The following is a 21,018-nucleotide window of genomic DNA, read 5'->3' as shown; positions in this document are numbered from 1 at the left end:
AATAGTCCTTATTAATTTGTGCCTAGTTGAGATTGCTTAACTCAGAGGATATTTAGACAGGTTGGAGAACCTGAAATCTTCTACATGATATTTGAAACAATTGTTCAGAATGAATGGCTTCAGTTTGGCTGATTTGTCTTTAAAAAAATTTTAATTCATCATTTCAACCAGTATTTTGAGGTTTAAACATACTTTAGTGCTTTTCAGTGTTTTAAGATGTTCCCTGCATCTCTCAGTTTGCTTACATTACTAATCTTTCCCTTCTAACACAAGTTCTCCAGATTAATCTTTGGGGTTTGAAATAGATTATATGTACCAGTGGACTGTAGTTATCTGTGATTTTAAATATTCATTACATGACATGCAAAACCTAATATCAGTCTTTCTTAAAGAGACTTGGCAAACCCAAATTATATAAGATAATAATTCAATTTATGCTTTTGGAAGCCTGCCATTTTCTGCCTTTGCTGATGACCAGTCTTGTGTAGTGCTGTATGTCATTACCATTTTCACTGATGAAGATGAATTGCTAAACACGGACCAATCCTCCAATCCTTATTTAATATTATACCTACACACTGTGAGACAAATTAATTTTCAGTGCTCTTCTTCTATGTTTATGGGTATAACCACTATTATTTCTCATGAGAGTTATACCTGAAGCCCCCTTTGCAAACCATTTCAGAATTTGTCTGAAAGAAATGACTTCTGATGTTTGGTAGTTTCAGGAGAAAAGAATGTGCAAAAATGTCAATTCATTCATAAGAAAGTCTAATTTTTTTTTTCCTATAATAGTATCTGGTATCCCTAAAACTGCTCTCTAGAATCATGTAGAATTCTCTGGTAGGAATTGAAACATGATAAGTCTCATTCTTGTACTACTGGAAGTCATTAAAATTGTACTTTTTGTATAGCAGGAATTAATTTCCAACAGTAATTTTCATGTTTCTCTAGTACATTAGCTCATCCCTAAAAAGTAAAATCTGTCAAGTAAAATCTTCACTGGTTTTACAGTATATTGTAGGCAGTTGCATCTGTACAAACATTACAGCTTCCTATCAGGAACTTGCCAAAGGTACGAGATGGAAGGAAACTTCTCTCTATATTGCTTGTAGATGATAGCATTGAGCCCTTTGATCTATATGGAAAAATATATCTCAGCACATCTTTGATAATCAGGGATGTGACTGTAGGCAATAGAAATAATAAATCCATTACCATCACTGCAGAACATGGGAATTCTGCCATAGACTTCAGTGAGGTCTGGGTTTAAATAGAGTTCTGCTCAAGTGCTGGGAACCAAAGCTGTTCAATAGCTGTTGTTTAAGCAGCTGATCCTTTAATCAGGCTCATCCTTTTTGTAATAGGTGGCTGATCCTTTTGCTCTAATTGGATCACTCCTCTCCTAGAAGATCTCTTTTCCACTGTGTGGAATTGCAGCAGCGGATGAGTGAAAACAACAAAATCCAATTCTGAAGAAAATTGGGCCAAACCCAAAGGTTGCACTTATGAGGCTTTACTTTGATGCCTTGCAGTGATGCAAATGGAAGTTTCATGCAATAATAATTAATTTGGCTCACATATATCTTAGTTTCTGATTTCTACCTGCTTGGGACAGGTCAAACAAGTTACAGGAGATCTTAAAGAAGTGATCTCACAAATCACATTGTAGAAGCTTGTTAATTCTTGAAGCTTTGTCAGTCATATCTTCTGTTTTCTCCTGTGCTTTCCTAGGCTTATCAACATTGCAAGCTGTGCTGGATTCTGCTGCTGAAAAGAAATGGCAAGTGACTGCTATCAATGTAGGAAATATTAACAATGAGAGAAAAGATGAAACTTACCGTTCACTGTTTCAAGACCTAGAGGTAAAAAAGGAAAGACGAGTGATTTTGGACTGTGAGCGCGATAAAGTCAACGACATTGTTGATCAGGTTTGCTATTCTCCTTTCTTCAGTGACAGCAGTTAGAAGTATTCTATAAGTAAATGTAGTGAGTTCATTTGTTTTGATGGTATTTTTGAGATGGTTATGAATCATTTGGCAGTCACAGGTTTGTATTGAGGACTGCATATGTGCCAGGGAGAAAGTGAACATACCAATCCTATTATCCCTCCCTGTGCCCAAAGGCAAGATAATTCTATTTGGATGATCCTGTATAGTTTTCTATCCTGGTTATTTAAAAGAAAAACAGTAGTTTACGAAATACCTTGTTCAGACTCTTTTACAGCCTAAGTAGTATACTGTATTATACATAGTTGCAACACTATTATATCTGGTCGAATATATAGGTAGTTATGTCTAAGGATTAGTTCTTTTTACACCTAGAATGTATTTTTCTCCCTCTAATGCATTTTCTGAGAACCTTTTATGTGTAGGGAAGACTGTATCACAGCTTCTCTTCCTCATTTAATGGCCTTTGAAATTCGTATTTTGAAGCTTTTTGTCACTTGTACTTTCCTTCCTTGTCTCTTAATTTTGTGTCACTCTTGAAGTGTGCTAACCAAAACTGGATGCTGTTTTTCATAGCTAACGCCTCCTGAGCTTTAAAAAGAACAGCAAAATCTGTTTTCTCTCCACCCATGCAAATTATTTGCCAAAATGACTTTTTAAAAAAATCTTCTTTTTAGCAACATTATCATGGTGGTCTGATTCAAATTACTGCATTACTTTGAAATCTACCACTTCACTCCTAGAGCCTAGGAAGTTCTTACTGGCTCTGTACCTTCCTACTTTTCCTGCATGCAGAGCACAATGGAAAATTGTAAGGATAGTTCCCTGTTGGCTTGAGCTTCATCATGTGAGACTGTGCAGCATCAGGAGGGATGTATCATCAGAGTATGGATGTATTTGTTTGAAGGTTTTTTGAAGGGCTTGTTATTTTGGTCTTTGTTTTGAAGGTCGTTATATTTTGAGGAGGCTCAGACAATGAGCAGTGTCCTTAATGGAGTACATTGTGTTTGTGTGTTTTATTTGGAATTCATAGCCACAAACTCTTTCTGATTTTCAAGATAAATTTAAATTTTATCCTGTTCTCAAGAGCATTTAATCTCTGAGAGTGTGATCTCTCCATCATCTGCAGTTTTTAAAAATCTTATTTTCTGATTTATCAATGTCAAGGAATGTACAATGTAGAGCAGTGTTTGTCATAAGTAGTCCTTATAGATCCTCTTCATTTGGTTCTGTGTGGCTTTTCAAATGGTTCTTTACCTACCTTACAGTGACTTTTTCTCTTGTCCATGTCTCTTGTGAGTTTCTAATGATGTCCTACAGAACAATCACCTTTTTAGACTCAGGATGTCACATCTTGCTGTTTCCTGATTATCAGACCAGAGAAAAGAAAGATACTGCTTTGACATGTTTTGATCTTGACAAGACTATTTTTAGCATTTGTCTTACTATCCTATACATTCCTTTTAAAATAAGTATGTAATATTCATTATAACTTCTGATATGAAACTTTGGCTGACTGTACTTTTCTTTAGTTTCACCTTTTAGCCACTTTTTATAGACAAGAACTCTCTTTTCCCTTCAGTTACGACTCATTTTTATAGTCTTTGTTTCATAATAGACCTATTTTCATCTTTGTTGGCTTCTTATTTTGATTGCATTTCTGGGATATTTTTCTTGCCCTAGTTGCACTTTGATGGATTCTGCCTTTTTTAGACCTTTAGAGTTTCTCAGCTTATCCCCACAGACTTGTGCTACTCCTCAGACATACAGCTGGCTAAGCTTTTGTTTCTGCTGTTTTGATTTGCAAGTCACTGAAGAATCCTGGATAACAACCAAATCAGCCTCACAGGTCAGTTATAACAACTCTGGTTAGTTGCTCTCCTCTAAACGGCTTACTGCTCTGCCCTGGAATGTGTTCTCTTAAACTGTTTGCAGCTGTCCCAAAGGGGTTTAGTCTTGGAATTCTCTTCACAAGATAGCCTAGTTGTTTCTGCACTTTGTTCTGGTTTTTAAGTCCATTATCCTTCCAATCAGTAACTTCCCTTCCTTACATTTAAAGGTAAAACCACTTCCTATTTCTAAAAGAAAGTCTAACTGATTCTTTAATAATTTTCTCATTCTCTTAAAATGAAATGTTGAGCAAAGGATTTCTTGGCCTGTGAAAGAGTGTGTTCTGATTTATTGTCTAATAGCAGTGTACTTTAGGTCTTGCTTTGCTACAAGATTTATTTATTGAAAAATTATTTTAATTCCTGCCCTGAAAAAAACCCTCAGGAATTTCCTTCATTTCATGAGGATGCCTGAAGTAGACACATCATATCCCTTTTTCTGTGTATTTTTACTGCAAGAAATGCAACAAGCTTTCTGTTTACCAGATTTTCCTTGAATCCCAAAGTACTATTTGCATTGCTCAATACAGAAAGGAGCAATTTCTTCACTTCTTTCCTTGTTTTCTATTGTTGAACAAATCTGTAATTTTAGTGCTTTGATTTATCCTGCAAATATTTTAAGCTGAGGTGACAGCCTCAGGTTTACCCAGTTACACTTTGTAGCCCTTGGATCTTTGTATAGGCACAAAATATATTTGCCAAGTTGCTTTATCATTCTTGCTTTTTGTCTTGTGTTATAGTTTCTCTTCAGATTTCAGTGGTTCATGTGAGCTGAAAAATAGCTCCCCAGCTCTGCTCAGACTAGTTTATATTCCTGTTCTCTGATCTGGCAGGTCTCTGTTACCATGCTCTTCATTATATAGCTTCTGTCTCTTCTCAGGCAGCTTCCTTTGCAGAATCTCATTTCACCCTTATAACACCCTTTGGGCAACTCTGTAATTACTGCTACTACTTGTCTATCCCTGCTAGAGAAGGTCCTCTGAAGTGCTGAATAGCTTTTGTGGTGTGCACAGCTCCTTCATCATGGCTTTTGGTACTACCACTGAATTTTCTTAGTTTTAACTGGCAGCATCCTTGGTGTTCATGTGGACAAGTGGGAAGTTTTAGCCAGCTGGGTTAATAAAAGAGTACCCAGTGGCAGCTAGAGCAGAGTTACTGAGCATTGATCCAAAGGCTTGCAGCTACTGGTTGTCTACTCAGGTACCAATGATGAAGAAATATTTCATACAGATGAGCTAATCTATTTGGTATAACTGAAATTTCTTTGGAAGCAGCAGCCACGTAAGAAATACACCTGAAAATAGTTCTTAAATCTGTTAGTAAGTATTTAGTTTTAAGTAGTCTGATCCAGGTAGTTGTTTTAGGATATTTAAGTTCATATATCATATATATATATATATATATATATATATATATATATATATATATATATATATATAGACCTCAAAAGAGGAACAATTTAATTACTTCCATGGCCTATGTAATGTGATCCCTCTCAGTCTCAAACTCTAGTATATAAACTCTTTGTTATAACTTCTTTCAGTTATATTTCTGTAACTTCATTAAACCAAGTGTGTGGAATGTTGTTCACTAGTACCCTGATATAAGTTTCAGGATACCTAGTCTGAATATTTTAGCTGTATGTGAAATGAGGAAATGAATGAGTCATCCTCTCTTAATTTAAGTTCATTGTTCAAAAGATGGAATAAACCTCTAGACTCCTCTTATCCTGCACATCCTTCCTCTGAAGAAGTGCTTAGCTTCGAAATGCGAACTTCCCCATGCAGACATAGTCTTAGTTGGGTAATTTGGGAGAAGAATCCGTGCTACAGATGTGCCAGCAGAGACTGTTGGAAACCACCAGCTGGCTTTGAGGGAGATGGTGAGGAAGACGTAGGGCAATAAACAATTTGAACTTTGCAAGGTTTCCTCATAACTCATGAATGTCAGTGGTCAGAATCTGGCAGAAGTCAGTGAGGCACAGTGTTTCTAGCACGTGGTGCCTGCTCTCTCCTGGCTGGTTGTGCCTGAATACACACCACAGCAATCAGCATTCAGCACCTGTGTCTGGAGGGACTCTCCCTCTTGGGACTTGGACTTCAACATGGCTAATTTCTACCAGCAAAGAATATCTTCAGTGGTGCCTTAGGTAAAATAAAGGATAAAGCACCACACAAACTCAGTATTGCATGGCATTAAGACTAAAAAAGCCCTAGCTTTTACATCACACTGCATTTTGTACCTTTCAAGTCTTTGTCTGTATACCAGGTGAACATTCTCCATTATGGGGGTGTTTCTTGTTTTTTACAGGTTATCACAATTGGTAAACATGTTAAAGGATACCACTATATCATTGCAAATCTGGTAAGCATTCTTAGTATTTACAATACCTGTATTGCTCATTTGACTATTTATGGAAGCACATCTACTAGTATTTTGTTTTAAATACATTTTAGAAAAAGGAAAAAAAGCTAGATATCTTTATCTTTGCTAAATGAATGCATGTATTGAGATTGTTTGTTTATTGGCTGAGTGTTTTCAGGGTTTAAATGCCTCTTATGATGTTTTCATCAATGAGAATGAAAGTTGCTCAGCACCTTCAATAGAACTTTACTTTTTCTACATACTTTAGAAAAAGAAGGTATGTAAAATAGAGAAATAACTTCCTCCATCATAGGATTATACATTCATTCAGCAAGGTGATGATTTCTCTCTCATTACTTTTAAACTACTTAAGAATCACAGTTCTCACATTTCATTCTGCTAGACTAGTGAGTCTCAGATTTTCCACATTTCATCCCTCAGATTGGCTGGGTGATCAGTCTGAATTCATGTTTTCTTGAACTTAGGTGATCAGACAGTATAGCTAATAGTGTTCCTGCAGGGAAAGCTCAGAAAACTCACTAAATTCTGTCAATGGAATGTTTTTGAAATTGTGTCTAAAGGTGAAGGGCCATTTTACTGATATTAAAGCCTATAAACACTTACTGAAGCTAGGGAAACTAATCCAGTTTGGGGTTTTTTTTTTGTAACAGACAAAACAAATTCTGTATGTTCAAATCTCAGTTATCCTGTTCAAGACTTTTGGGGGTTGTATAGTGTGAGTGCCACCAAACCATTTTTTTTCATCATTTATTCTTGAACTGTGACAGTGTTTGATATAAATTCCAGCAGGGCCCCAATTGACACTGTCTTCCATAGTGCTTTGAGGAGCCTGAGGAGCATGGTGTGTCTCTGGCCCTTGAGGCATAACCCCTGTCTCCTCCTGGCCTTTGATGGAAACACTTCCCCCTCCAGGCAGGCAGAGCTCTGAAGAGTCATGTGGGTGCCATGGTGTGAAGAAATCTTTTGCTTTAAAGGCCTCTTTAAAAGCTGAACACTGGGGTTTCATTCTTATATCTTAATAACTAATTTTTGGATAAAGAAATTGAGGTGCTGATGTTCACAAAGCAGGCATAAAAGTCTTAAAAAATGTGAGAAATTATCTGTTAGACATCTGTGGTTTGCATTCCAAATGTTGCATAAACAGTATTTTGAGTCTTAAGGGAAATTTTAGAAAATGTGCCCAGTGGATTTCATGATGTTCACTGGTTGCTATTTTAGCCATTGCTTTAAATTTGTAACAGTAAGTCCATAAGATCTAAAAATTACTGAATCTTATGTGTTAAAGCTGTTTAATATCATGTATAAAATGTTTATGGAAGTGATTTTTAAAAACTTGGTTTTCTCTGCCAGAAGGAAAGCTTATCTAGTATTTGAATATCTTCACTGAATCCATCTGCTTTCTTCTTTTTGACTGTAATAATATTCTCCTCCAGTCTGATCAGTCATTCAAGAAATTTATCTATTTTGAAAATTAAGAAATGCTGATAGATGGATAAGAGGTTTGAATATACAATGGATGTCAAGTTGCATGATCAGTGTAGAAGTGTCTGTATTAGCAGGCAACAACACATGAGGATCATTAATATGCAGTAATTAAAGAGCATCTCATATGGCAATTGTAGCAACTTCTGATAGCGTGGTTTGAATTTGCTGCTTCTTTTTGTATTCACTCACAGCATTCATTTATAATGAAGTGTCTGACATCATTATTTCATGTAAATACTTTGTATGGTTATTTGGGTGAAGTTAAATCACAGAAAACAGAACGCAATAACTTTTTTTAAGAATGGGAAGTAGTTCTTTATGTCAGAGGGTTGAGGCAGTGGAGATGGCAAGTCCTTCCACATGCTTTGGAGTTCCTAAAAGAGAAGATACCGCTGTGGCTGTAAGTATTCCTGCCTAAAACTTGCTTGCCTGTTACTCATGTCTCATTTTCCCTTTCTCACATAACTGATCCCCTTAAAATTAACAGGATGTTTAGGATGGCAAGGACAGGTCCACTCAGCCCTTGCTCTCTATAAAAGTGTTCATCTAGGGCAGCAAGAAGCGTTGCTGGCTGATGGAACTGATGACTTAATCCTGGCAGCCCAGGATTTAAGGTGGATCCAGTTTGAGGAAAATGTTGGCTTACTGTTCTGCAGTAGAGGTCACATGGTAACTCTTACTTTTTATACACTATTGAAAGAACTGCCAAAGCTATTAAAATAACAGACATTTTTTTCTGTGCTCAGGGATTTACTGATGGAGATTTGTCAAAAATTCAGTTTGGAGGAGCTAATGTCTCAGGATTTCAGATAGTTGACTATGATGATCCCGTGGTGTCAAAATTTATACAACGTTGGTCAACACTGGAGGAAAAAGAATATCCTGGTGCACACACTAGTACAATCAAGGTAGGTCTTATGTTTGTTTTAACTGCACTAGAAGTACAGGAAGTGAAGGGTTTGGAATAGAAATGCAAGAGACAGGGAAAGCCCTTGAAAAGCCACAGTCCCAACATAATTTTATATTTCTCTGGAGTACTTTTAACATTCTCTGTCATAGGACTGATTAAGCAAAGATGCTACACTCTTAAAAATGTTCAAGATAATTTTTTCTTGTGTCCCTGGAAATCTGTGCCTGGCAGCTTGTTAGGTAATTGGTTTAGATATGATGATAGATTAACTAGATTAAAAGTCTACTGACTTTTTTTGATTTTTCTCTGTGTTTTGAAATGTTTCTCTTTCTCTGTAGTTTGAAATGTTTAAAGACAAATATTAATCATGTTTCTGGGGAGCACAGATTTAGCACTTTTTTGATGTAACATAATAACCCAAAGAAATGGCTAGACAGTTCCTTTGAGACAGGTGCCCAAGTCTTACAGACTTAAAAAATTCAATGCTATGCCTGACATGCAGAATCGTGGTCTGATTTCAGGCCTGCATGACACACAGTGTAACACTGGGCAGGTGGTTTAGCTTTTTTACCTCAGTTTTACTTCTGGATGAGACTAAGATAATAGTACCTTCTCACTTTCTCTAACTATCAATTAGTGGCTGCAGGATATTAAAAAGAATAATTCAATTTTTATGTTAGCTAATTTCTGTTTTAAGTAATACAGTCAGAGATTTTAATAAGAACATGGTATTAAATAGCTCTAAAAGACAAAAAAATAAGTTGCAAATATTCTAGCCATATCTTTTTTTGTGCTATAATTTGAATATGAAGCATGTTCTTAATTTATAATGAAATTAATAAAAAGTTCAGCATGGAAGGAAGAACCATTTTTTTAAAGACCTGATAGAAAACCTTAATTTTAATAAAAAAAATAATATAGATTCCTTTTTTATGAGGCCAAGTTTGGTGGTAACTTAGTCAAAGTGATTTTTTTCTGTGGTTATTTTGATAGTTTAAAATCTTTATGACAGAGGTAGTGAATTTCTTACTTGATGTTTGACAAAGTAAACTGGAGTCTGTGTGAGGTCTTTAGGTACATTTGTATTACAGATGTGGAGTATATGTAATCTGTATTGCTCTCATGTAGGAAAAAGGGAAGGGATGTGCCTGTGGAGAATTAACAGAATCCTTTTGTCTCTCTGATTCTTGAGTGCCCAAATCTGCCTACATATTCATGTTGCAAAATCAGTCTGGAAATAATAATAGGGAAATACATAAAACACATGACTACAGTGAAGAACTCAAAATGAAACCAAGATGGAAAAATAAATGGGTGAGACACAGTAATAAAGTCTCTGGTGTTACTTACGCTGGGGTGAAATTGCATGTGTGTTAGATAACATGAAGTGGTGGCAATGTTGTATTAAAGCACTAAAATCTCTAACTCTGTCACAGGTATTCCCTTTATTTCTTCCATGATAAGTCCTTTAAATTCTAGAAGAAATTGAAAGAGTTGAAGGAAAGTATTTGCAATATCTTCTGCTTTTGAGGTTTATTTTGTTATGGATAGGAAAAATAAAGTATCTTGAATTTCATTAATTTAAAACACATTTTAAATTAGTTTAAAAGGCTGACCTCTCTTTTATATTGTTTGCTCAAGATATATTTAGGACTGCAGTGATACTCACTCAAGAAATTGAGACCTATGTTAGATTATCAGATAATTTATAAATGCTAGAGGTATTGATGGTGAGGAAAGTGTAGATGTATATTGCAATATTTGGTGACATTGATTGTACCAGTTACTGTATTTCTTTGTGTAGCTTTCTATCTCTTGCCCTTATACACATATCAGTTGTCATTTTTGCTTGTCATTACAGGTAGGGTTAGAGATATGTCACATTTCATTTCCACTTTAGAGGGAGCTAGAGGCAGGGTAGAGTCATAGAAATCATGGAAACAGGGCAGGAAAGGTCTTTGAGCGGTCAGTCACCCTTCTGTCCTTCTTGCCTGAAGGCAGAATCAGATAAACCTGTGCAGTTCCTCTGAACAGTGATTTCACAGCTTCTCCAAGCGTCTATTTCAGCACTTAAACTGTCTTGGTTTTGGCTTTTGTCTAACCTTAATCAGCTTTGATATCACCCAATCCATTACTCCTTTATATGTTTCTAATGGCTGTGAGAGGCTTCTGCTTTTTCATTGTCCTCCTGTATTTGAAAATGGCTGCCACCCTTTCTGTCTTTCTTTCCTCCCTGCAAAACCAAATAATCTCTTTTCTTTTGATTTTTCTGCTCTCAGATCCTGTTTGTCATTTTGCTCTGGAGCCTTTCTATTTGGTACCTCTTTGAAATGCCAGACTGGCTACTGCAACACATCTGAGTGCTGTGCTGAGGAAATGGAAATAATGGCTTCATGTGTCTCAGAGACAGTACTCATTTCAGGGGGTTCTTTTGTATTAGTTTCTTCTACTTTTTTTTTCCTCTCCTCACCACCATGACACTAGTGAGATGTATTTCTCATGGGATAGATGTTAACAGCCAAATCTTTTTCTGCATTCCTTTCTTGTGCTGCTGCCAATTTAGATAGGCTCATACTATATCTGTCCACTTCATCATTACTTTTAAGTACGGCCTTTTTTCATCAACTCGTGCTGAGTTGCATTTCTTACCTGTCCTTTGTAAGCATTTCATCCTTTCTTATATTGTTATTCTAGCTGTGTTACCCTCTGCTTCTGCATAAACATCAAGATTACTGAGCAGGTTAATGTACTGGTCTCCCACTTGTCCCTTAAGTGGTCTTGCAAATAACTTTTTTCCCCTTTTGATTTTGAGGTAGTTGTCCAAATTGCCAGTGCTGATAAATGAACTTTTGCTCCCACTCCCATGGCATCTAGGAAACTCTTGCTGCAGATTCTGTATGAAGCAGATAGGAAGGCTGACAAGAGCCCTGCATCATCAGTGTAGACGTGAGAGGTGGTTACATGCCCCTAACAGGTCATATTATCTCTGGGATTGCAAGTGTTCTGTCATTGCAGACAAAAACATTGCAACTCTTCCTTTTGTAAACCAAAAGTAAGTGTACATTCATTTCACATTACAAAATGCAAGTCAATGGACTATGACTGAGCTGATAAGACATACCACAGCATCCAAGTACAGTCCTGAAAATAGAGCAAGGCACCCTTTCTAAGAAAAAGTGCATTTCAAAGGAACATGCTCTTTGAGAAAGAAGAGCGTTGCTAAAAGCCTCTTCCACAAATGCCCAGAAGGGTGTCTGTATCAAATTGCTTTAAAAATGTATCTTTACAATTTGTAAAATATTAATTATAAAAAATTGCTGTCTTAGGACATAGATGAGAAAAGACACTGATCTCATTTGTTGCTGCACTGTACATGTACTGATAAAAGCACGAGTTTTATAGATTAAGCAGGATGCCTAAAACAACTGCTTTGCAGACTTTTTAACAGAATATTTTTATATCTTTCAAAATTAACGCTGATACATTGTTTACTTCAGGTTAAATTTAAAACATTTCTGTTGTGACCAAGGGTGTTACCAGTCTATGCATGCAGTTCTAGAAGAGCTACTGTGTAGATCTTGAAACATAGAGTTGAGCATCCTGGCTAATCTTTTGTCAAGTAGAAAAAGAAAGACATGTTTAATTTTATAAAGGCCGAATTTGAAATTTTCTTTTGATCCAGTATTGTGTATTTACAAATTGGCTGGGCTTTCTGAGCCTAATGCTGTTCCAGGCTGTTACATTTAAGGCAAGCTTCTTGATCTTGTGGAAGGACACTGAAGGACGACACATCCGTTCATATCCAACTGCTCCAATTTGCTGATCTGATCAGCCCTTCTGTCTCTTTGGTCTATTTGCTGAAAGAAGTTCAATCTCTATCTCCTGAAGGGTAGTGAGACATAAGTTGTATTGCCTTTGTGTGGCAGGGTTTTAGTAGAAGGGGACCACAGGGGTGGCTTTTGTGAGAAGCTTCTGGAAGCTTCCCCCATGTCCGAAGCCGATACCAGCTGGCTCCAAGACTGACCCTCTGGCCCCCCAAGGCTGAGCTCATCAGTGGAGGTGGTGGTGCCTCTGATAACGCATTCAAGAAGAGGAAAAAGCTGCTGCACAACAGCAGCCAGGGGGAGGAGTGAGAATATATGAGAGAAACAGCCCTGCAGACAGTGCAGATGGAAGGACAGGGGGTGGACCAGGTGCCAGAGAAGAAATTTCCCTGCAGGGGAAGAGTGTGAGGAGTCCACCCTGTGAGGAGGAAGTAGTGGTAGAGATGGGTGCTGAACAGACTGCAACCCCCTTCCACATCCGCCTGTCCCACTGTGGGAACAGAGTATAAAGAATTGTGAGTGAAGTTGAGCCCACGGAGAAGTGGGTTGAGATGTTTGGAGATTTATTTTTTATTTTCTCATTATCCTACTTTGGTTTGATTGGTAATTAAATTTTTTCTGAGTTGAGTCTGTTCTTCCTGTTATGGTCATTGCTGAGTGATCTCTCCCTGCCGTTATCCCATCCCATGAGCCTTTCATTTTATTTTCTCTTCCCAGTCCCTCTGAGGAAAGGAGTGACAGAACAGCTCTGGTGGCACCTAGTGTCCAGCCAGAGCCAACCCCCCATCTAAGCACTAGGCTTCAAGTGGGCATGACCTGTGAGGGACAGCAAAGGTCTCTGAGCTTGTCTCCTTTGGAGAGGAGGAGGCTGAAGAGTGACCCCATTTTTCTCTACAGCTTTCTAAGGAGGGGGGGTGGAGAGGATGGTGTGGAAATCCACTCCTTGGTATCCAGTGACAAGGGGATGTGTGGGAATGGTTCAGAGCTGCCCCAGAGCAGGTTCAGACTGGACCTGTGGAAGCATTTATTTACACTTCTTTCATTTTTTAGAGTAGTCAAACACAGGAACAGTCCTCCATGAAAGCTGGTTGATGCCCCGAGCCTGTCTGTTTAAGATGGATTGGGACAATTCTGCTAAAAACCCACTTTAGAATTGGTCAGCCCTGAATTGTTCAGGCAGTTGGACTAGATAATCATTGTAGGTCTGTCCAACTGAGATAGTCTATTCTACAAGCCATCCTACTCTGGGATAAGCTTTTCTAAGAGGAACCTGAGGCTTGAAGTGCCTGAGACAGCTTGCATATGATATATACAGAAACTATGTGCAGCATGCAGAAAAAAAATTGGGGCTGCCTGGTTGAAGACCTAATTAAGCTCAGACTTGTAGAGAATCCCATTGTGTCAGAAGGTGATAACAACCCTGGTACTCATGCAGCTATTTTGGATGGGTGAAACTGTTTCATGCTGGCACATAATGCTTCAGATGTTCTCTTTTCATGATTGTATTTCTGGCTTCATAATCTCTTTCCCCACCCAACCAGTGCATAGCTAAGACACCAGAAACACTAGATTATTTTTACCTCCTGATTTTGTCTTCAGTAGTTTCATATTTTCGGGTTTTTTCTTTATAGCCAAGTCATATAGTCTTTAGGCAGTTATTATGAAACCATTATTATGAAACCATAAGTCAGGAGTAATGGTGCTTATAACTGAAAGATGCTCGTTTACCTGTACTGCTGCTAATTTAGCTGAAGGATTCAATACAGGTAGCATGCAGAAGAAAAAATACAAAAATACATAGCACACAATTATTTACCTTGCAGAAATAATTAACATTTAGATGACACACTTATAATAAGGAGCAAAGAAGAAAACAATATGAACAAAGAAGAAAACACTGAAAACAATTATTCACACTGAAAATTCAGAAGGCAGTTTTTCTAGATATAGATGACAAAGCAAAAGTGTACAGTTGATGAATTAGACATTATCTTCATTTTGGGCCTTGTCTCTTATGATTACAGTGTGTTGGAAAATGGTTTTATAATGCAATGAATTTTAATAGGAGTTACAGGGGATATTCTGTTGCACCTGCTACAGTTTTAATAGAAAAATATGATTGAATATACCTTAATTCATGTGGATCATAATGATTTATAAATACGATTTTTAATAGGTAATTTTTAGTATTTATTACAAGGAACTGATCTGGAATATTTTTTTCCTAAGTTTCCTTATAAAACTGTATATTTTTGAGATTGTTCTGCCTGTTTTCAGTCCTTGCATTTCGGTTTTCTGGCCATAAAAAAGGTATTCATCTAGCAGTTACTGTTCCAGCTACCTGATTTCACTGGGCTTTCAAATCCCAGTGTTCAGTCTTCTCTATTTGAAAAAATAAATACAAAAAATGTGAGCATAAAAAATTTCTGTGTTAAACTTCATGTTTCTTTTTAATAGCTTAAGGCTGTTTTGTGTAAATAATCACTCATTCCAGCATAGCTGGTTTGGGTTGGGTTGTTGTTTTTTTCTTTTAAGAAAAGTCAATTAAGGAATGGAACATTTAGTCACTGAAAGCAGTGGGTGGTTTGAGGCAATATCTGTAGATTTGTCTCAGACATGCAAAAGGCCAATTGACCCAGATCCTTCGATCCTGAAAGTGGCTGAACTGTGCTAAAGGAGGCTTCAGAAACCTACAGAGTCAAGGTCTGATATCTCTATGAAACTGTATTTCTTTGAACTTGAATCCCCTTATTCTTAGTAATTATAAATTGTTAAGGATCTTCAGCCAACAAAGTGCAGTGGATTCCTCCTGCCTATTTTCCAGGAATTCTGTATTGCTTTTTGTCAGCCAGCAATTCATCTGGATATGGTGGATATAAACAGGAAAAGCTACAACTCCTTCATGATTCAAGTGTTCCTCAAGATCAGACATAACCCTGGCCTCACAAAGATCAATGTCATTTAGGACAGTACAGCTTGATGAAGAAGTGGGGATATAAGAGGAGCAGAGGGAGTCATAGACAAAGATGAAAATAGTAGTAGGAGGAGGAATGATGTCGTGCAAAAAAGGGGTCAGCAAAGTGAAAAGAGGCTGTTGAAATGTGAGTGAAAGACACAGAAATGTGGTGCAGCTCAGAGCTGGAGAGGTGTCTGTGACTTCAAGTTTCTTGGGTCAGGGGAATAAGGGAGGAGGAGAAGCGCTGGGGATACTTAAATGAATAAGGAGGGGAGACATGCAGGTTTTTTTCTGGGGCAAGTCAGGCAAATTAAGTACCAATTAATGTTGGTAGCTGCCCGTATTACCTAGCATGGGGTGGCAGAAAAGTAAAAATGAAGTGTTTATTATTATTTGACAATAACTATGTCTTGGTGAAATCAGGCATCTGGTGAGAATGGTGTATTCAATTCTATTAGTATTCTGCTTGGAAATTAGATTGGAGCAAACAGGAGGAAGCTTTTTATCTTGATACAACAGGTATCTTGTTGCTGATTAGGGTAGATGAGGAGTGATAATGAACATGGGGAATTGTGGTTTAGGAATTGTTTTAGGGCTTTTTGTGTTTCTTCTTTTTCCCCATTGTTTTAAATTTAAGGCTTGAACTATTACTATTAGTTTTAGATGGCATATTTTGAACATTCTTAGAACACCACCGTTTATAGGATGAGACTGCTGATTGGATTTTTTTCTCTCTCCCCTCCTGGAAAAAAAAATAGAAACCCAAAAACCAAACCAAACAAACAAAAAACCCAACAAAATAGCAAACACCAAAAAATGTCAAACCCCATACTCATAATAAAAAGTCAAACTCTACACATACTTCAACACCTCAAACATTCACATTATTTTTTAAAATCCTGTTCTTGGAGTTTATCTTTTTCAGAGAATTCTTTTCCCTTTCTATTTGTACATTTTGTTCTCATTCCTGCTTGGTCTGTTTTCACTACTGTGACCAAGGACTTCAGTTTTTGCCGCTGGATCCTGCTGATTTTTAATACCATTAAGAGTGACATACTTTGTTCTGACTTAGCCTTGAAGAAAAAGCTTTTGTGTATTTATCTGGTGAAAATTAAAAAGTTTTTTGTGTTTTACAGTGAATTCAAGGTGATTTTGTCATTAGTGGCATTGCTGGTTTGCATGTTTATTCTAAGTTTGAAGTAAGATCACACAGATCATTCTAGAACCTTACTAATTTTGTTACTATGTATATTTTCCGTAGGCAGTGGCATGATTAGAATATAGCAGCATCTTTTATAAGTGAAAGGCTGTGGGTTCAATTCCAAATAATTTTTTTTGTTATTTCTGTAAAGCTTTTTGATTTCAAATCCAAGTAAATGGTTTCCATTTACTATAATGGAAGACCAAAGTGCTTTAAAACCTGTATTCTCAATGTAAGGTAAAAAAAAGTAGGTACCTGCACTCTTTTTCTCCTGCTGAATTAGCACCTCTGATGACTCTAGTGAGAAGATTGTTCTGTACTGGAAGCAATCATGGGGGAGGAATTACAGTGCAGGAATCTCATTCCTATTAAAGTAGTAGATAAAATAGGTAGAAAGGCCAAGCACATTGGGCTTTATAAATCTTGTGATCTTTGCTATATTCAGTTTTTAAAAGAGGGAAAGAAGGTCACTTTCTCCTATAAATATCCTACAATGGGAGCATTAGGATAATTCCAGTGCCCCAGTCTTGACAGTCTCTGCTGGATGTGCTGTGAGCATGTCTTTGAAATAAAAGTTAGACTTCCAGGAATTTAGGGTTTGGCGAGTGCCTGCTACTGGGCTAGCTGTCCTGGGTGTGCTCAGAAAGCAGTCTTTCTAAACCAAGCAGAGAGATAATTAAAACACAAAAGCATGTAAAAAATCAGCAGATTTTCTGGATTGCAGTTCTGGAGCTGAACACAAGTTTTTCTAAAGTGACAGTTGCTTAAGGTGTTCCTTGCATCTCGTGCCAGTATGGCACTTCAAAGCAAAAATGCCTGTTTGTTTAGGTTTTCTGTGCACACAGAGTGCTGCAGTTGTGTTTGAATAAAGACTGTTATCAAAGTATAAGTTGATGTGACTGTGCAACTTGGGGAAACAAAATGTAATAAAGATAGTGTATTCATTAAGATAAATAGGGCTTGGTCTCTAGCCTCATCTTTACTGAGATCAATCTAATTAATTTTTTTAAACAATCAGGTAATTTTACATTTTATTTATCTCTCTTCCCCTTTTAGTCAGGACCAGGGTTTTTATTAAAAATTTTGCAATTATTGTTTCCAAATATCTTGTGTATGTATGCAATTATTCTCAGCTGGAAGCAAGTCAGTTGCTAAGACTGCCTATTTTCACGAGAGCATCATCGTAACAAAGAGGAAGAGCCATGCACTGTCTTTTCTGTGCTCCCTGACCTCTATCTCACATTGCAGTATTTGAAATATGGCCCTAGGTAATGAAGATGCTCCAGTGCTCAAGGCCCATTTGCAGTTTGAATGGCAACCAGCTCGGCACACTGCTGTGTACACACCCCCATTCATGCTAATGCCTGCACAAAACAGGTGAGAACAAAGCCTGATTATGGGTGCAGTCAAAGGCCATCTTCACTTCCAATTACACTTATGTGTACAAGATTTGACAATGTCTCTTGTTTCTATTGGAAGTAGCTCTTTGCAATTCCATGTCCTGTCAGGATGCTATGCAAGGTGCTAAGAGCTCCAGAAGGAAAGAGCTATTTCCAATCACTTGGGTAATTTTCTATTAGCTCTCTTATCTGTCAGACCACCTTCAAGTATTTTCCAAGGTGTGTGTAATATTGTTTTAAAATAGCTCCCAGCTACATTAAAGGTCTTTAAGTAGATGTCCAATGTTGCATCAGTTTGACTACACTGGAAGTGCAGGAGACAGTTGCCCAGTTCCTTCACAGTTCTTGACAAGTAACTTTGGGCCTCATTTCTTTTTTGCTTGTGTGTTTACATATGTATGTACCTATGTTTTATATGTAATTTATAAAGATGTAGGAATGTTTATATCAGTCTTTCTGCTTTTGTTGTATATACTAGCATTCAAGTAGAGAAGTACTTTGTTGAGGGAAAAATGCAGAAAATTCAGGTGAGAGATTTTATTATAGCTTATTTTGTATATTTTCTTATATTGAAATTGTTTAAATATAAGGAAAATGGTGAAAGTGATTGATTCTACCCTTCTGCTCTTGCAACCAAGAACATTTCCTATATTTCCGCTCTCAGAATTTTACCTCTTCCCAAAGGAAAATATTTGTATCAGATTTTAGGGCTCCTTTCTCTTATCCTCTGTTAGTGATGCAGTGGCCCTTCTCCTGCTGTTCCAACAGCACCCCCATACGTGGTGAGGAGCCTCCATCTGTGCCTGTTGCAGACTGATTTCTGCCTTCTTGAGCACTGCTGCAGCTGGATATGCCGTTCTGCCTGAGGTCTCCCTAGTGCCTTGTACAACAGCACTGCATTCTTTGATGTAGCTGGCAGAGTCCTGCCAAAATTCTTCCATTACTTTGTCTTTCTCTCTGTTGTGTTGGATTAGGTATGAATGGCTAGTTCACAGTGTCTGAGTGGTTTTAGTTGGTTACTAGTGAGTCTACAGTGTAAGCATCTGCACCTAAGGTGATTGCCCTGGATTCCTCCCTCATCTCAGGAGTCACTGGAGATCAAATGAGTGAAGTCTAAACCACAATTAATTTCATCTTCAGAGAAGGTGTTTAACTGGTCAAATGAATCACACCTTAGAATGCTTTTTCTCTTCTCTGACTCTTAAAAAAAAACCAAAAAATCCCAAACTCAAGCTAATCTGTCTCTAATTTGTCAAGGATAGATTTAGACGTTGCTGATATCCAAACCAAGAGGAAAAGAATTTGACTTCTTGTGATTCAGAATATTTTCCTTTTTTTTTTTTCTTTTTTTTTACATTTATATCTGCACAATTTTATTTCTTTTCCACTGCTTAAGTATACTGTCTTAATTATTTTAAATGTCTGATCATATCTGTCAGTCATGAGCACATGGACAGGCATTGAGTTAAATGCAGGTCTAACTTGCCTTTCTTATAATATCTTACAACTTTGAAATATACATATAACAGAATCTTGTTCTATTCTGGGGTAGTGTTCTGCCATTTCACCTTCTGAAGATTCAGTTACTGATATGTACAAAATAGAATCATGGCCCTTTTAGCTAAGGGTTTCCAGTATTTCCTGAGTTACTGGAAAACATCTGAATTTACAAAAGGCAACATCTTGCCAGTTTTTCTTGGACAGCACATGTAATAACTTCTGCTTAGTCTGGGATGACTTTGTTTTGTCTTTACTTTTCAAATTCATCTTTGCAATTGCAGTTTACATATTTTACTACAGTCCATAGAGCATTTAAGTTGAAGGTAGAAAGTTAAGTTAGAAATTTAAGTGAAGAAAATTACATGGATGTTGTGTTTTCTCTACTTGGCAATTAGGGCATCTACTTGGAGAAAATTTTTTCATTCGACATTCATGCAATCTATGTTTCATAGCAAATGGCATAAAATCTTTAGGCAATTTATCTTATCAGCTTAATATCCTAGTTCTAAAATTGTGAGATGCAGGATTTTTTGTTTTTGCATATTCTTTGCCATGTTTTAATTAATGGAAGTGATTCTGTAAGAACTCTAGTATAGCACCTATTTCATTTTGTAGTAAAGTGCTGATCTTATCATATAAAGTTGAAAGGAACTGAAATTATGTTGGGAGATTTATACTGCCATAAAATTGTAAGATGTAAGACCCCATCCCACTTCCACAGAATAAAGTTCTAAATAGTGCTCCCATTTATTTTAATAATGAGGATCAGAATGTGGATGAATCTCCAGGAAAACAAAGTGAATGAAGGCAGGGCTAATGCATCCTTCAACTTAAAACCATTTTATTTATTATGCAGACACTCACACACCTCTGCATGAGCAGGTTATTGGTCTGTCATTTCTTGTTTATGGTAATGAGTTCACTTTGGTTTAGTTGGTCAACTTTACATCAATTTATGAAACTGTAGATAGTGTTAATGAGCCCCATGAAGGTTATTAGGAGCTGAAAGTTTATGCACAATAAAGCAGTAAGAAATGATTTGTGGCCTGCTTGCTTTCATGGTATCTCCAACAGTGCTTTTAAAATATTTTGAGATCCTTGGATTAAAGCTGTCTTAATGCAAATTATGTATGTGATGCCATGTATCCACATACAGATACTGATTGATAGGCAAAGCTCTGCATAATCCTCATGTATGATTGAGCTATGAATATTCAGGTCAGTAATTAAATACTATAGAAATAATATTCTTGAGATAATACATTAAATACATCTCAATGATCCAATCAATCATAGAATAACTGAATTAGATAGCATTACTACATCTCAGTTCCAAGCTCTCATTTTCTCATTTCTGCTCCCCTATGTTTCGATGTTTGATGACAGTGCTGTATCCAAAGTTTCTCAGAACATGAGTGTGGCACAATATATTTCTGTGCTGCAAAGAGCAATGTTTAAAGAAGTACTGCTGGGCAGGGTCCTTTCTTCTCCTCATCTCCAAATTCATGTACACCACTTA

General features: G+C 37.0%; 1 protein-coding gene across 7 annotated transcripts in view; it reads left to right on the top strand.

The window, feature by feature from the left end:
- GRIA2 (glutamate ionotropic receptor AMPA type subunit 2) overlaps window positions 1-21,018 on the top strand; it is an 89,554-nt gene that overhangs the window by 43,894 nt on the left and 24,642 nt on the right. For 6 of the 7 annotated variants that reach the window (XM_030948437.1, XM_030948434.1, XM_030948432.1 and 3 more), the window contains exons 4-6: window positions 1,735-1,931; window positions 6,149-6,202; window positions 8,455-8,616. In XM_030948437.1, the coding sequence (XP_030804297.1) occupies window positions 1,735-1,931; window positions 6,149-6,202; window positions 8,455-8,616 (413 nt within the window). The remainder of the gene's footprint in view (window positions 1-1,734; window positions 1,932-6,148; window positions 6,203-8,454; window positions 8,617-21,018) is intronic. The other variant, XM_030948436.1, reaches the window with a different exon arrangement.

This window comes from Camarhynchus parvulus, chromosome 4 (assembly GCF_901933205.1).
Source record: "Camarhynchus parvulus chromosome 4, STF_HiC, whole genome shotgun sequence".
In the NCBI taxonomy this organism is placed as follows: Eukaryota; Metazoa; Chordata; class Aves; order Passeriformes; family Thraupidae; genus Camarhynchus; species Camarhynchus parvulus.
Note: the sequence above shows the minus strand (reverse complement) of the source record. Positions and strands in the feature narration are given on the sequence as shown.